This window comes from Aethalodelphis obliquidens, unplaced genomic scaffold, assembly GCF_003676395.1.
Source record: "Aethalodelphis obliquidens isolate GAN/ISIS:26980383/991018 unplaced genomic scaffold, ASM367639v1 scaffold5, whole genome shotgun sequence".
Classification (NCBI taxonomy): domain Eukaryota; kingdom Metazoa; phylum Chordata; class Mammalia; order Artiodactyla; family Delphinidae; genus Aethalodelphis; species Aethalodelphis obliquidens.
The window spans coordinates 5,855,404-5,872,221 of NW_020837949.1; the positions used below are offsets into that span (position 1 = coordinate 5,855,404).

The 16,818-nt window shown below is 59.9% G+C and overlaps 1 protein-coding gene across 7 annotated transcripts in view; it reads left to right on the forward strand.

Moving 5' to 3' along the window:
* SMARCD3 (SWI/SNF related BAF chromatin remodeling complex subunit D3) overlaps positions 1-16,818 on the forward strand; it is a 33,141-nt gene that overhangs the window by 14,442 nt on the left and 1,881 nt on the right. Inside the window, exons 1-9 of one of the 7 annotated variants that reach the window (XM_027101470.1) lie at positions 8,909-9,454; positions 9,886-10,101; positions 12,264-12,475; positions 14,200-14,242; positions 15,054-15,176; positions 15,283-15,441; positions 15,672-15,767; positions 15,929-16,030; positions 16,280-16,441. In XM_027101470.1, coding sequence (XP_026957271.1) covers positions 9,994-10,101; positions 12,264-12,475; positions 14,200-14,242; positions 15,054-15,176; positions 15,283-15,441; positions 15,672-15,767; positions 15,929-16,030; positions 16,280-16,441 — 1,005 coding nt within the window. In that variant the 5' untranslated portion in view covers positions 8,909-9,454; positions 9,886-9,993. Of the gene's footprint in view, positions 1-8,908; positions 9,455-9,867; positions 10,102-12,263; positions 12,476-14,199; positions 14,243-15,053; positions 15,177-15,282; positions 15,442-15,671; positions 15,768-15,928; positions 16,031-16,279; positions 16,442-16,818 lie in introns of those variants that run through there. The other 6 variants (XM_027101473.1, XM_027101471.1, XM_027101472.1 and 3 more) reach the window with 6 other exon arrangements.

Genomic DNA, 16,818 nt, shown 5'->3' on the forward strand with positions numbered 1-16,818 from the left:
GCACACGTGCGTGTGTGTGTGTGTGTGTGTGTGTGTGTGTGTGTCTATCCCCAGCAGGCAGGCACTCCGTGAGGGGCCATCAGAGAGGCAGACTGAGATGAAGGAGAGAAGGCAGGGACCTTGAGGTTGGGAGACCCGTTCTGCAGCCCCAGCCCCAGCCTGTAACAGCACAGTGACTTCTGGCAGGTCCCACGGGTCCTTAGAGCCTCCTCTTCCTTATCTTTAGAAGGGGGATCCCAGCCCCCACCCGGCAGGGTCTCTGTCAGTTGGACAGGTTGATGTGTGCGAAAGTGCTTGTTCAACAGCAGACTCCCACATCTGAGATGATGTTGTTATTAATCCTATGAAACACGAGCCCGGGTTGTAACATCACCCAGCGTTTGGAAGCACGCTGGCAATCCTGAGTAGACTGGGAGTGGGTTCTCTTTACCCACACCTTTGAGATGTTGGGGTCTCTCCTTGGGATTTATCCATGAACAAGGCATAAAGATCCCTGCCTTTGGGGCGCTTACATTCTAACGGAGGAGAGAGAAGTGAACGCTAAACATCATAAGTAAGTAGGTTATAAAGGATGGAGGAAGGTGTGCAGGACGGGAAGGAAACCCAGCAGAATGAAAGAGACAAAGAGCTGGCAGGGGAGGGGCAGGTGGTGACTTCTAATAGGGTGGACGGAGAGTGCCCTGCTGAGAAGGGGACATGGGAACAAAGACTTCAGGGAGGCGACAGTTAGCTGGAGGAAGAGCATTCCTGGCAGAGGGAACAGCAGGCTCCAAGCCCGAAAGGCTGGAGCAGAGAGAAGAGTGACGGAGATGCAGCAGGTGAGGACACAGAGGGAGCAGAGAGTGGCATGGGGCTGGGTCTGGGGACCTGCACGACCTGACCCTCACTGGCAATGAGATGGGGGGGGCGGCTTGGGAAGGTTTCGAGCAGAAGTGATGCCATCTAACTCCCCTTCCTAAAAGGGGACCGTTCTGGTTGCGTGTTGAGAAGAGAGGGTCGGGGGCCAGGTTGGAAGCAAAGCTGTTCATTATTGATGGATTGGACCAGGGTGGTAGCAGTGGAGAAGTGAGAAGGGGTTGGATGCTGGATCCAGAGCCAACAGGACTTGCTTTCTGATTGGATGTGGGATGTGAGAAAAAGACAGGATTCCAGGATGGTGCCAAGGTCACAGGCCTGAGCGGTTGGAAGGAGAGTGGGTAGTGAGCCAGGTTTGAGGTGGGAGAGCAGGAGTTTCATTGTGGGCATATCTATTCAGGGTCCAGGTGGAATCGACAGTATGTGAGCAGATCACTGGATACATGAGTCCAAGGATTGGGAGAGAAAATGGGCTGGAGGAAAATGGGAGTTGTCAACATATAGAAGGCATTTAAAACTCTGAGATTGGGGGATGGATGAAATCTCCAAAGAATGATTGTAGAGCAGTGAAGAGGACCAAGGACTGGCCCTGGGGCACCCCACCCTGAGAGGGAAAGAGGTCCAGACAGCCAAGGAGACTGAGGAGGAACAGCCAGGGAGGCAGGAGGAAAACCAGGAGAGGGCAGTGTCTTACGAGTGAAGGGAAGAGTATTTAAAAGAGGAGAGAGTGATCAACTGTGTGGGATGCTGAGGCTGGAGAAGCAAGGTGATGCCCGAGGACTGACGGCTGCACTTGGCGATGTGGGATCATTGGCGGTGGCCAGACGGCAGCGTTTTCAGTGGGGCCGTGAGATGTGCGCCTGGAGGGACTGGAATTCGAGGAGAACCGAGGCAGCAAACGTAGACAACACTTTTGAGAAATTTTATTGCAACTGGGCAGTAACCAATGGGATAAGCAGGTTATGTGAGCGTTTCTCAGACAGGGAAGGTGACAGTGCTTTAGCATGCTGATGGGAGCAATGCAATAGAGAGAGCTAAGCTGTTGATGTGATGGTGTGGGGGAGGTTTGCTGGAGTAACGCCCTCAAGTGTGCTGGGGGGGACAGGAGCTCACATGCACGGGGATGGCCGGCTTTCGATCGGAGCACAGATAACTCAGCTGTAGGAACCAGGCGAGAGAGTTGCCAGGAGGTGGAGAACTCTGGAAGTTCTTCAGAAGCTTCTGTTTTCTCAGGGAAGTGGGAAGCAAGGGCATCAGCTGGGAGTGAGGCGGGGGAGGAGTTGGAGGTTGGAGGAGGGAGAAGATGTGGAAAACTCACATAGGGGAGTGGGAGCGGGAAAGGACCTGAATGGTCTAGGGAAAGAGGGGGACGGCAGGGCAGGATGAGGCCAGTTGAAGTCCAAGCTCTGGAAATGACAGTGAGACCAGGTTAGGGCAGTGGTGCGTCTCTCCAGCCACGTTTAGGTCCTGGGGTGCAGGGGAGGAGTTGGTGAAGCCGAGTTTAACTCTTAAGTAAGAGAGTCAAGAGTATATGCAAAGGAGGTTAAAATGGTAAATTTTACGTTATGTATGTTTTACCATAACTAAAAACGAAAAAGAGTATATGTCAGGGCGGTGTGGTTGTGATGAGGGGTGCAGGTCAAAGAGACAGACCAGGGCTTCCCTGGTGGCACAGTGGTTGAGAGGCCACTGCCGATGCAGGGGACGCGGGTTCGTGCCCCGGTCCGGGAAGATCCCACATGCCGCGGAGCAGCTGGGCCCGTGAGCCATGGCCGCTGAGCCTGCGCGTCCGGAGCCTGTGCTCTGCAACGGGAGAGGCCACAGCAGTGAGAGGCCCGTGTACCGCAAAAAAAAAAAAAGACCAGCGGTTCCAGTGGCGTCACAGGCTTTGGGGGTCAGGGGGCTGGACAAAAAGGAGATGGTGGTCTGAGAGTGGGGAGCTTAGGACTGAGATTGGGGGGGGGCGCAGATCCTGGAATGACAGGGTCCAAGAGGTGACGCTGGCGTGAGTGACTGAGGGAGGGTAGAGGGTCGCTGGAGGAGAGGCAGCCGAGGAACCCAGAGCCCTGGGGTATGGGAAGGGCTGTCCGTGAGGATCCAGGAGAGCAGCGGGAAGAGGTCAGGGGTGACAGAGGAGTGACTGTGAGCCAGGAGCTAGAAGCCTCCAGAAATGAAGGCGCCGTACGTACATGGGGGTAAGACGCAAAGCCAGGGGTCTGGAAGCAGCAGTGAGGGGCAAGGAGGGTCCCTACCCCGCCTCGAGGCCAGTGGCAGTGGGGACTCTGGGAAGACCACTGCCCCCCACATGGAGGGTTTGGGGGGGTTACTCAGCGGGGAGCCCAGCTACGTCACAAGAAGGCAAAAGGGATGTGCACAGAAGTAGCCGAGTGTATTGGAGATTCTCCTTCTGACAGACCACACAGGGAAGGGCTTGGTGGGAGATGGCAGCGGAAGAGGGGCGCCCAGAGCCCTGTGGAGCCGGGGGTGCAGGAATTGAGGGGAGTCTGGGGCTTTCCATGGCTCCTGATGCAGTGGGAACAAGGGCATGGGGACAGGAAGGCGGGCGCCCCCAGGGACCACCAGGGCAGAGAGGCAGCGTTGCGTCAGGAGGGGAGGGGACAGAGTAGAAAGTGCCCTTTCAGACCCTGTGAGCAGGGCTCGCCCTTGCCTCCTAATGAAGTTTAAGACATGGGGAGACCAGGCCCGCGTGTGGCTTCCATGAATGTTTCATCTGTACGTTCTGCTTCCCACTTCCACTTGGCTTAATTCCCCCCAGAAAATCTTTAAGGCAATGCAGATGAATCTTTTTTTTTAACATCGTTATTGGAGAATAATTGCTGTACATTGTTGTGTTAGTTTCTGCTGCGTAACAAAGTGAATCAGCTATACATATACATATGTCCCCATATCCCCTCCCTCTTGCGTCTCCCTCCCACACTCCCTATCCCACCCCTCTAGGTGGTCCCAAAGTACCGAGCTGATCTCCCTGTGCTATGCGGCTGCTTCCCACTAGCTATCTGTTTTACATTTGGTAGTGTGTATATGAATCTTTTTTGCGTATTCAGTTTTCTTCACTCAGGTGACATCCCAGACCTCAGAATGCAGGGGTTCCCAGAAATCCCTCTGGCCACCTGGTCAGAGCAGTAGCAGAGGCCTCAGAAGCTTCCTGGCGGGAGGACAGGGGCGCTGACCACCAGGAGGTTATCCTGGCACTGGTCAGGAGGGAGCACTGAGCTGCGGGAGAAAGAGGAGAGGAATCGCAGGCACTGGGATGGGGCTCCTGTCTGCCAGGAAAGAGGATGGCTGGGGTCTGGGAGCCCCGGGGCACGGGATGGCTGCAGCCCCACAGGGGGTGTATGGGGATGGGTGGGTCTCCCCAGGCCGGTGGAGCGAGGTAGGCACCTACGCTGCCAGAAGAGAGGAAGAGGCTCGCCTCTGCTTGGAGCCCTGAGGATTCTGAGGCCTCGGATCCCTCTTGCTTTTGCCCCGAATCTAGCCAGACAGGCCAGTGTTAGTCCAGAGGAAGATGGGTGGGGAGCAAGGATAGTTCTGTGGGACACCTACCTGCTGCCCCCCTCCAGGTGGAGCCCCACCCTATGTTCCAGCCCCTAGGCTGTGGCAGCCAGCTGGGGCAGTTATAGCACCCATCAGTATTCCATATACACACCCCCCCTCAGACCGACCCCCTCCTCACCAGAAGGGGGTCCAAGCTAGTGTGGCTCGTGTTTTGCTACATGGGACCACCTGATTAATGGTGGCCCTGAGGGGAGTGAGAGAAAACCGGCTGTGAATGCAAAATGGGCCTTCCCTCTGGGCCCCAGAGGCCCAGCGCTTCACTCCCTGAGGGACACGGAGGTACAGTGACTTGCCCAAGGTCACACGATGGTTTTGGCATCCTACTTTTTTTTTTTCTTTTTTTTTTTTTTTTTTTTTTTTTGCTTCTTTCTAGCATATTTGTCTCTCTTGTTTGGGTTTGCACAACTGACACAGAAAGATGAAGTGACACAGAGACAGACAAACCCCTTGATAGTAGCAGAGGATGTCCTGGGCACAGAAACATTCTCACACAAGGAGGGAGGTGACCAGCGCTGCTCTGGCCTGAGAAGAGCAGTGGGGGCAGCCAGGAGGAGGCGAGGACTGTGCCACAACGCCGCGGTCCTGTCTGCGGATGTCCTGTCTGCTGGCTGGAGGAAGCCCCTTGCTGGAGGTGGGCCTGAGGTGCAGACTCCCCTTCACCCAGCCCTGGGGGCTGGGCCTGGCCCTGAGGTCTAGCCAGGGCTCTCTAGGGGCCTGGGACTTGGACCAGGCAGGTAGGCTGGATCAGAGCTGCCTCTGGGCCTCCTGGCATGCCCTGGGGTTTAGTGACCAGAGAAGAAAGTGGGGGCTGGCTGGGTTTAGGGATGGACCAGACACAGAAATCAGGGGTCCTCAGCCTGAAAGCTCCAGGTGGTCTCACTTCATATTCTCTCTCTCTCTCTCTCTCTCTCTCTCTCACACACACACACACACACACACACACACACAAACACACACACACACACACACACACGCCCCAGTGTATGACGGTAATTTCATGTCACTAAGGGAAGCTTCATTGCTGGGGATATAGGCGGCAGAAAGAGGTCTCTCCCTTCAGTCTGGTTTCCTTTGTTCCTCCCTCGCCTTCCTCCCTCTCCCCTTCCCGGCTTCCCTCCTCTTCTAGCCTCCTTCTTTCCATTCTCCCCCCCCCCCCCCCCCGCCGCGCTTCCCCCTCCTTCCCTCCTCCCCCCTCCCCCTGAGCTGTGTGCCCGCCGCGGGACCTCCGCAGAAGGCGGGAGGGTGGGACTCCAGGCTCCGGCCCCAGCCTTGGTGGCCATCCTCCTGCGGGGAAGGAGTTAAGTCTCTCCGCTGCATCCCTCCTCCCTCCTCCGCCTCACGCCCACCCACTCCCCCCCCACCCCGCCCCGCCGCCTTTGAGTCCTGCAGCTAGGCCCTGGGCTGACCTTCACCGGGAGGGAGGCCGCAGTGCGCATGCCCGGGCCCGGCTCCCGCCGCTGCCCGGTTACCGGGCGGGTGAGGGCGAGGGAGGGCGGCCGCGGTCCCGGACGAGCCCCCCAGCGCCTGGCCGCCGCCCGCTCGGGCGTCGTGGGGGGGCCGCCAAGCCCGTCCCGCCGGCCGCGGCGCATCTCTCCCTGCGCGGGGAGCGGCGCTTTGCCATTTGGTGCTGGTGGTGCTTCGGCGAGGGAAGGAGAGATGGGGGGACGGCAGGGGGGACTCCGGCTCCGGGCGGCCGCCCTCTGCCCGGACACGCGCACGGCCTGCCCGGAGCGCGGCCTGGGCCGGTCGGCCGAGCCTAAGGGCCGGGTTGAGCCGGGAGGAAGGGCCCCTGCCCGTTGGAATCGAGGCTTCCCCCGGGCCTCCTTCCCACCCGGCAGGACGCAGGAGCCGGCGGGCGGCGTGGCACTGCTGAGCGCCCTTCTGGGGCTGAGCCGTTGGGGAGCCTGGCCTTTGTGAGGTGGGAGTCCTGGCCCGGGACACCCTCACTGGCGCCTCTGCTTTCTGGTCTTAAGGCTCCCCGGCTTCCGCACACCTCGGGTCGCCCCTGCAAAAGCAGCATGCACACGTGTCTGCTGGCTGAGGCCTTGCGAGCGGGCTGCATTGGTGATCACGTTGTGCCTGTGTGTGCAAATCCATGTGTCTCCTTGTTCCTCTGGTGTTTGCATTGGTGTGTGTGCCTGGGGGCAGGTATGCCCTATATATCTGTTGCCTGTATATGCGTGAGGATGTCTCCCAGAGAGGGGGCTGCAGGGTGAGGCGCTCATCCTGGGGTGGCCCGGGAGGCTGTTATCTATGGACCCGAGCGATACTCACCTCCGTTGGCGTAACCACCTCCTGCAAACTCCTCCACCACCAAGACCAGCCCCCTCACAGATGCTTGGTGTTCCCACTGTGCTGATGCACCTCCTCTGCTGTCTTCTTTTCCCAAAAGGCCTCTCCAAAAGTTGAGACCTCGGAGCTTTACAGAAAGCCTAGAGGTGTCTGCCCCTGCCCCTGTCCGCCAGAACCTCCAAGGTGTCACATGTCCATGCTAGAAGCACCCACAGGGGGGCGGGGTGCTTCAGGTAAGCGGCAGAGTATGAGCTCTGTCCACTGGGCCACTGAGCTTTGGGTGGTTGCAAGTGTTAGCAGGCATTGGTCACGTCCAGTCCCTGTGTGCAGGCATGGAGGGAGAGTGGCACTTAAGACCAGCCTCAGACTTCAGGGGGCGGCAGCCTATTTGGAAAGCCAAAAATAACACACACGAAACACAGGGAATGTGAGACATTAGTCAGTAGAATGCCAGTTCATGGCCATGGTAGATGGCAGTGGGCATTCAGAGAACAGAAAGATCTGTGCGCAGGAGTGGGACCAGGGAAGGCTTCCTGGAGGAGGTGGGGCCCAAGCCGGGCTTTAAAGAATGAATGTGATTAGGACAGGCGGAGGAGCAGCATGGGGATTCCAGGCAAAAGAACAGGAGCAGAGGCTTGGGAACGGGAATGAGCAAGGGGTTTTGGAAGTTGGCAGAGAGACTGGAGAGGTTAGCTCCCCAGGTTACCAGCAGCCACCTTCATGGCCTATGGCAAACACCCACCCCTTCCCACCCCAGCAGGGCCCAGTCTCTGAGAGTGTGGGTCTGGCGGGGGGTGGGGGTGGGGTGGGGGGGGGTAAGCCTGGGTAAAGATGTAGTAGGAAGGGGATCTCTAGGTCCCCTGCTAAGCTGGTGGTAGAGGAGGGGCATCGTGGACCACAGGCCCTCTCTAGCCTTTCAGGGGATTGACAGTGGGCACCTAAATGGACGGTGACAAACAGAAGCACAAGGGGGCCCAAGGAAATCAGGCTGCAGGCAAAAAAGCCTCCGTAGCCAGAACACTCCCTCGGTTCTTTGTCCTGACCTCTGAAGGCGTTCTGAAGGTTTGAGGGTCAGGACCACCCCACTGCACCCCGCCCCAGGGTAATGCTGGGTCTTCAGTATCTAACTTCAGATAAATTTCCCAACAAAGTCCCCCAGGCACTGCCCCATCCTCACCTGGATACTGACAGTACAACCCCAGGAGGCCCATAAACTTGACCCACTCTGTCCCAAAGCCCTGGGGCTCTTCCTCCAGAAGGAGGAGAGAGGGGCGTGGCCTTGGGGGCATGGGCGGGGCCAGGGCTCCTGGCCTGGGGAAGCTCAGGATTTGCCCCTCCTGTATCCTGTCCCTCCTTCGTCCCAGCGACTGCCAGCTCCCTCCACGCCACCCCTTCTGGGGCTCCCTTGTAGCCCCACCGCTACCCCTGCTTTCTCTGGGGCCTTGAGGCTGGCCCTCCCACACCCAGCGCCCCAGCTCTTCAAGGTCCCCTACCCCACCCCCGACTCCAGAGCCGTCGGGTCCTGCTCACCTCCCTCTGCCCCCGCCCCCCCCGCCGTCCACGCCGGCTCCAGGCCTGCCCCCACAGCTTCTCTTCCTGTTCTCACGAGCCTGATCCACCTCCCTGTTTCCGAAATACCTCCCCTACTGCCCTCACTCTCTCACATAAAGACAAAGACTCGCATGCCCCGAAATAGACTCACACAGGGCTGGGAGGCACAGACCGTGTCCCGCCACACACGCACACGCACGCACGCGCGCGCCCCGGAGGCTCTCGTGGAGAGAGGCACACAGAGGAGGCATTTGTGTGTGCACGCACATAAACACCCACACCCACAGCCCCGAGCCGTGCCCACACGAGGGTGCATACACACACGGCGGGTGAGACAAGGGCGCACACATCTGTGGACGCAGGGGCACCCCGCCTCCCGGGGCACACCCACGCCTGCCGCCCCGGTGCAGGAGAAAGGCCTCCTCCGGGCTCCGGCTCCCCCCGGATTCCTTCCAGCGAATGTTTCCCTACTTGGCCTGCCAGGTCTCTGGGGAAAGGGCCTCAGAAATGCAGCAGGAGCCACTTGGGGGCAAAGTTGGAACTGACTGTTCCCTGCCTGGCCCTGCCGGCGAATTCCCTAACCGAGAAACTATTTGCGGCGAGAGGCCGGGGGCCGGCGAGCCCCCCGCCACCTCCCCTCGCGTCCCCTCCCCGCGCCGCCTCCCCGCGGCCCTCGGGCGGCCTCGGGCTGCAGTGCCGCTGCCCAGCGCCCGGGAGCCGGGCTGGCCGGCGTGCCTCGCCGCTTATCTGCGCTGTTTGGCCAGCGAGGGTTGGAAAGGCAGGCTTTTCTGTCCCCGCCGAGTCAACAGGCAGACCCCGGGCCGCCGGACTATTTCTGTCTTATCAGTGCAGGAATGCTGCAGCCGCGGCGGCGGCGGCGGCGGCGGCGGCGGCGGCGGCGGCGGGCGGGCGGCGGCGGCGTGGGCCGTGGGCCGTCAGGGCAGCCCTGAAGGGGCCCCCTCCCCACTCCGCTCGAGTAGAAGTGTGAGAGAGCCCAGCAGGACTCAGAGGGGAGAGTTGGAGGAAAAAAAAAAAAGGCAGAAAAGGGAAAGAAAGAGGAAGAGAGAGAGAGAGAGTGAGAGGAGCCGCTGAGCCCACCCCGATGGCCGCGGACGAAGTTGCCGGAGGGGCGCGCAAAGCCACGAAAAGCAAACTTTTTGAGTTTCTGGTCCATGGGGTGGTGAGTGGGGGAAAGTTAGCGGGGGAGGGAGAGCGAGCTGGCTCGGGCTGAATGGAGGGATGGTCGGGAGGGGCCGGGAGGGGGGCTCCCGCTCTCCCACCCCTCTAGCGGGAGCGCCACGGCCCGCGGCCCAGCCCCAGGACTGTGCCGGCGCCCTGGCACCCGAACACGTCGTCAGGCGGTTGGCCGGGGATGGGTGCCCGGGCGGGGAAGGGAGGCGTTTGCAGGGGTTCCTGTCAGGGGCTGGGGGTGGGACTTGGGGACTGTACCCCCCAAGTGGGGGCTCCCCTAGGTACCCGATGTGTTGTCTTCTGTTCTTTTCCTTGTGGGCCCAGGTGTTACCCCTACCCTGGGGGTGGGGGTGGGGGACATGGCATCGCTGGGCTGGGCTGTCTGTTAATCCGTTGGGACAGTGTTTCTCTGTGTCTCAGGAGCAAGGAGCAGGTGACCCTGTAGGCACTGTGAGCCGGAAGCCCTAGGGCTGAACAACCTCTGCATCCCGGCAGGAAGACTCTGGGGCTTTGCTGACGGCCTCTGCCATGAAGGCCAGAGAGAGGCCCTCTCTAGGGACAGACCCCAAGTTAAGGGGTCTGAGGATCCCTCGGCAGACTCAGCCACCAGAAGCTGATGTCCCTAATGCCTCAAAGGTGTGAAGGAAGGGCTGGAGTCAGGGACGCGAGGCCTAGAGACCAAAGGGGCCAGGCAGCACCGTCCTGCCACAAGCAAGCTTGGAAGGTCCACCGGGAGCCTGAGGGAGCCCAGGGGACCTGAGAGGATGGGAATAGGTTGGAAGGGCTGTGGAATAGGAGAGGCAGGGGCTCCAGGACTTGGGATGGGTGCTGGTGCTGGAGCCCGATATAGAGGAGGCAGTCAGGTTTACAGTGGCCACATTTGGTTGTGACCCCAAGGAAGGCATGTTCTCAGCAAAAGAGGCCAGAGTCCTTAGAATTTTGGCCCTTCGTGTGGGTCGCCGATCCCTGGTGGCTGGCTAGCCCTCTGGGGGCTCTGGAAGTCTCCCTCTCAGGGCCTCTTCAGCAGATCAGTGAGTACCACTGGCCTTATTAAGTGGGAGAGCATCTGATGGGGAAAGGGGCTTCCCCGGGGCAGCTGTCCTCTCTGGGCTAACTTCCATGTCAGTCAGCCTAGCGACCAGTCCTAATGTTGCTGCCTGGGGAGTCCCTTTTAAAAGGCCCATCTAGGAGGGAGAGGGACTATACACGTGGATTTTTTATTTGGCCAACTTAGAGCTTCAGTTCTTGGGTGGCTGGGGGCCCCACTCCCAGTGGCCCATCTGTGCTGGTGGGGAATGGCCGGCGTGGGCTCCATTCTGGGCTGCCACCCTGGAGGTGTGAGTGACAGGGTCAGGTGGGGCAGGGGGGGCAGACACATGGACAGGCAGGTTTCACCGCAGAGGCGATGGGCAGAGACAGCTGGCTGGCTGGGGGTTAGGGTTAGACATAGCGCAGGCAGGAGGGACCGGAGGGAGAGTCGGCAGTTAGAAGGGCTTCACCAAGCTCAGGATTAGGGCTCTGCTCCCTGTTCCTAGGAGCAGCTGCACTCCTGGGGGTGAAGTGGGTGGTGCTCGAATGGTATCAGGGGCACAGGGTCTGCAACCATCACTCGCTAAATCTCCTTCCTGCTCTCCAGCCCCCATCCCACCCAGCCTCCACTTGACAGCCCCTCAGACCCTCCCCAACCCCTCTTCTGAAATCTGGACAAGTGAGGTTTTAAAAGTCTGTGGGCCACTTCACTCAATACATTTGATGTCATCTACATCCCAGCTGAGCACCGGGGTAGCAGCAAAGGAATACACCTGCCTCATCTCCCTCTCCGTGGCCCCCTGCGAACCCAGACTTCTGACCTCACTGGGGCAGGGTGGGGAGTAGAGGCGGTCTGGAGGATGGGACCATCTCTGGTGATTCGGGTGGACGGGCAGGGAGAGATGGATATAAGAGGAAATGCTGCTACTTTTGACCTACCCAAGCCCTCTGGACCTCCCATCTCCAGTTAAGCCTCCCCCCACCCCCCATCGGAGAATCCTGGTGAGGTCTGACCTCAGTCCCTCAGGTTGCCTCCAGCCTTCACCTTGAGAGCAAATTATGGGGATGGGCTACGTCAGCAAAGCCCCTGCCTGGGGAGGCTTGGAATCAGAGGAAGGGGGTGGGGATCAGGGCTGAGGCGTCAAAGGCAGGGGCCCAGAGAGAAGAGTGGGTTGAAATGGGAAGGGTGAGTTCAAGGCAGGACAGCCCAGGAAATGGACTGGGAAGCAGGGAATGGGAAGAGGGGCAGCAGAAGTCCGAGCAGGGAGCCCAGCCCCTAAACTAAACGAAGCAGCAGAGAGCAAAAAGCCCCTCAGGAAACGGCCGCTCAGCGCTGCCTTCGCCGGGAGGAGCTGCATGACCTTGGCTAGGTTGCTTTTCTCCTTGAGCCGCGGTTGCCTCATCTGTCAAGTGGGGAGAGAAGGACCCGCTCCGACTGTCTTGCAGAGGAGCATGTGGATGTGAACATCCTTTAAAAAGGTTGAAAGGCGCCATTAATATTCATTTTCGCGGCACCTTCCGCAAATCCGAGGCTGGCAGTGCCCTGTGCAGTTGCCTGGCTTCAGTTAGCTTCCTGCAGCGAGACGCAAAGACCCCCTCCGCCAAAGCTGCGCGGTTCCGGCGCCCCCGCCCACCCCTCGCTCGAGCCGTCGGCAGCAGGGTCACGGGCCGGGGGCTCGGGGTGGGAGAGACGCAGCTCACCGCGCCTGGAACAGGGGCCCTGGTCTGACCGGCGGACGCCTGTGTCTGCTTCACCCCCGCCTCCCCAGCGCCCCGGGATGCCGTCTGGAGCCCGGATGCCCCACCAGGGGGCGCCCATGGGCCCCCCGGGCTCCCCGTACATGGGCAGCCCCGCCGTGCGACCCGGCCTGGCCCCCGCGGGCATGGAGCCCGCCCGCAAGCGAGCAGCGCCCCCGCCCGGCCAGAGCCAGGCCCAGAGCCAGGGCCAGCCGGTGCCCACCGCCCCCGCGCGGAGCCGCAGGTAAGAGGGGCCCAGAGCAGAGGGGGCGGACGCAGGACCCGCAGGGACGGGGTGGGCGAGGACCGGGATTGGAAGCGGGAGGAGAGCGATCGGCAGGGAACAGGAGTCCTGGGTGGGATGCCCTCCCGGGAGGCGGGCTGAGGGGGCACTGGTCTGGTTCCTTTGTGTGCCCACCGTAGAGACAGGCTGCGGCCGTCGCGCCCTTCTCCTTGTCATCTGCTCTGTCCCTCTCTCCACCCCAGTCCCCAGGTTCTGGCTGACGCTTCAGTCTTTGGGGTGCGGGCGGGCTGGCACTGGGACTGAGGGCAGAGCTTTAGACTGTGTTTCTTAGTGTGGTTGTCCAGGGCGCCTTCCTCAGAACCCGCGGGCTTGCCTGTTCAAAAGCCCCACTCCAGATCTTCTTCATCTGAATCTCTGGCCAGGGGGGTGGAGCCTGGGGGTGTGCCCCGTGGGTGGCCAGTCGCTGCCCCATTGTGCTCTCAGGTGATTCTTTATCAATCAAATGTTGAAGAGTTGCCACGATCTGTCCTCTGGATCAGGTCTGCCCCCAAACCATCAAGGGCCAGCCTATTTACTTGTCTGAGCCAGCTGGTGGCACCCCAAAAGCCCCTGCGCGTGCCTGGCAAGAGAGATACCCCTCTGGGTTTCACTATTTAGCCAAACACACATGCTTCCCTTTGCACACCAGATGGAGTCTTATAAAAGGTGCAATATGGATTTTACCACATTATTAAATATTTTTTACATAGCAAGGAAAATTCACCGTTTATAGGAATCCCATGATGAATTCTTTTGCAAAGTGAGTCATTCTTTTATACAGTAAAGAGTCCCTGATTTAGCTTGTATAAATGGAGAGTTTCACGTAGATAATTTCTTCAAAACAAATCAGACCTTTAATGAAAACTGCTTGCCTAGCCTTAGAACAGATTTTTGGACAGAGAGGGGGCAGTGGTTGAGAACACCACAAGGGGGCAGTATGCAGCCATCCTCTAGACTGGGTTCTAATTTCTACTTGCCAAGGATTTTCTGGGGTGCTTTTGGGAGTCAGAAGCAGCTAGTGGATCGAGTCCAAGTCCCAGCTGCTACCCCAGGTCCAGCCACAGCCACACCCCTCAGGAGAGCGTCCTATCCACTCTCTCTGGATACCTATGGGTGTGTCCCTGGACCCTGCTGGCAGGTGGCCCAAGGGCATGAGCACCCCCTGCCCATCAGTGTCCCCTTCCAAGCCCAGGGTGGCAGGGGTGCAAGTCCTCACCAGCTTCACACCATCATTTCCTGCTCCAGGGATGGGCCAGGGGTGTCAGCTCCCCTCCCTTTGAGCTCAGGCCACCTTGGACCGTGCACCCCTGCTTAGCAGAGAAAGCGAGTCCTCAGAATCCATCCTCCCTCTCCTCTGTCCTCCCCTCTTCCCAGCTTTCCTCAAAGGCTTCTGCAGCTCCCCTACCCCCAGCCCCTTCTAAGTCTCATTTCGATGGCCCTGAGGATGTGGTGGAGCAGAAGGGGGCTCCCAGGCTGGAGAAAGCACGGGGTCACCTCTGCTCCCCCCTGAGAGGACAGAGCACCAGTGCCACACACCAGCATCATAGCCCCTTGGGCAGGCAGACAAGCGGGCTGTGGGAACCCCAGCCAGGCGAGCTGAGATGTCGGGATAATTTAGCAGGTGGCCTCGTTACTCCCAGATCTGTCGCCATGGTAACCTGGTTTTTTCTTTAAAAAATGTACAGTGCCAAGAGGAGGAAGATGGCTGACAAAATCCTCCCTCAAAGGGTGAGTGCCTTTCACAGCAGCCCCCAACCCACCCCCCACCCTTTGCTGCTCCGCCCTCCTTCCCCCCTCCCCGCCACCCCGTGCCTCTTCCCCTCCCCCCTCAGGAGCTGCGCTTCAGCATCACAGTCACTTTCACTTTTTGTTCAAAAAGCTAATTAAGAAGTGAGGCTCCCCAGGCCAGAGGGAGGGGGTGGGGCGGAGGGAACAGGCGGAGCCATAGGGTTAGGATACTGGGTCTGGGGTGCAGTAGGTTGAATTCCAGCGGTATGAAGACATAAAGGCGTGGGACAAAGAGGAGAGGAGAGCTCGGGGATCACAGGCTGGCAGGGGGAGTGAAGGGCGCAGGCATCGTAAGAGGACCCAGGCCGAGCTAGCTAAGGAGTAGCATGGTTGAGCAGCCATGAGCCAGGGTAGAGGCAGGCAGCGACATCACCTGTCCCGGGGACGCCAGGGTCCGTCCTCTCCACTTTGCAGACACCCAAGGGAAACCCAGAGGCCGTGTGACAGGGGAGAGGACAAGACGAGGAGGTGAAGCCCTCGCGCTTGCTGGGCTCCCTGGGTGCTCTGGCCGCCCCTAGTGATGAGATGCACTGTGGGAGAAGCAGTTTTTATCCCCACACGTCAAGGCCCTTATTGCTGGATTCGGAGTCCTGGGGAGAGCTCTCGCTCCTGCTCTCAAAGTTCCACGCCCTGAACCTCCTGGCCAGCTCCCCGCCACGCCCTTTGTGTCCTGGGACCACATGACGCACACACATTCCACCAGCAAGGCTGGCTGAGCCCCTGGTTCCCGGCCTTGTTCCTCCTCTTCCAGATCCGGGAGCTGGTCCCAGAGTCCCAGGCTTACATGGACCTCCTGGCCTTTGAGAGGAAACTGGATCAAACCATCATGCGGAAGCGGGTGGACATCCAGGAGGCTCTGAAGAGGCCAATGAAGGTGCCTTGGCTTGGGGGCAGGAAGAGGGGGCTAAGTCCTATTCCCAGAATGGAGAAGCGGGCTCGCGCTGGGGCCTGGCTCTGTGCTACACTCTTTATTTCTACAGCAAAAGCGGAAGCTGCGTCTTTATATCTCCAACACTTTTAACCCTGCGAAGCCCGATGCTGAGGATTCTGATGGCAGCATTGCCTCCTGGGAGCTGCGGGTGGAGGGGAAGCTCCTGGATGACGTACGTCCTGGCCCAGGTCTCTCCAGGTGTCCTGGGGTGGGTATGGGGCTGAGCCCAGGACAGTACCAGAGTGCCAGCACTCAGGGCTAGGAAGTCGGTCCTGGCCGGGGTGGGGGGGGGGGGGGGGGTCTAGAGAGACGTCTGGCTGGAGGCCTGCTTCTGACTGTGCCGCCCTGCCCAACCAGCCCACCCCCCACACCCCGCTCCCAACTCATTCTGCCCCGACGGTCCCTGTTCCGCCCCCACGGTCCGCTCCTCTCCCACAGCCCAGCAAGCAGAAGCGGAAGTTTTCTTCCTTCTTCAAGAGTTTGGTCATTGAGCTGGACAAAGACCTTTACGGCCCTGACAACCACCTAGTGGAGGTAAGACCCAGACCCCCTCTGCCCTTGAACCTGCCCCCCTTCCACACACCACAGTCCCGTCAGCTGCACAGGTTTGGATGAGGGAGCCCCCGCCACCAGGGCTCTAGCCCCACCAGCTCGGTTGGGCCTGTGAGGTGAGCCGGCTCTTATCCCCTGGACAGTGGCACCGGACGCCCACCACGCAGGAGACGGATGGGTTCCAGGTGAAGAGGCCGGGGGACCTGAGCGTGCGCTGCACGCTGCTCCTCATGCTGGACTACCAGGTGTGTGCCCCACCCCCCAGACACCACATGAGGCCCTCAGCCCCCCATGCCCTTTCTCCTAGATGGGGCGGGCCTCGGCCTCAAAGGTGCACATCCTGAGAGATCCCGTTCTCCTCCCTACCCCGCCCTCTCCAGAGCACGTTTCTGAGAAGCCCAGGCACCGCATCCGCGCTGAGTCCCAAGCCGCCTGGCCCTGAGCGCTTTCCACTCTCTTCCTTTTACCTCATTTTCATGGTCACCTTTTCCCAGCCTCCCCAGTTCAAACTGGATCCCCGCCTGGCCCGCCTGCTGGGGCTGCACACACAGAGCCGCTCAGCCATCGTCCAGGCCCTGTGGCAGTACGTGAAGACCAACAGGCTGCAGGACTCGCACGACAAGGAATACATCAACGGGGACAAGTATTTCCAGCAGGTACCCTCTCCCCTGAGCCCGGGGCCCCGGGGAGCAGGCAGAGTTACCGGTAGGGGAAGTGCCCCTACTAAGGTGACACCCCTGACTCCCTTCTCGACTCCGTCGGAAACGGTCTCGGAGCCAGAGACCAGGGTTCTAGTCCAGGTTCTGCCGTGGCACAGCTCTGTGCGGTGGCCCACCCATCGTAGCCACCCCAGGTGAGGAAGACCTGGAACCCCAGGAGGCCAACAGCTTTGGGGAACACATTCTTGTCACTTGGAATTAGGATCCCCGAGTTCTAGTCCTGGGTCTAGACTCTGGGTAGATTACTGAAGCTATTTTGAGCCTTGTTCCTTATCTTTACAACAGGGTGATAACGATACCTGTCCCATCTAGCC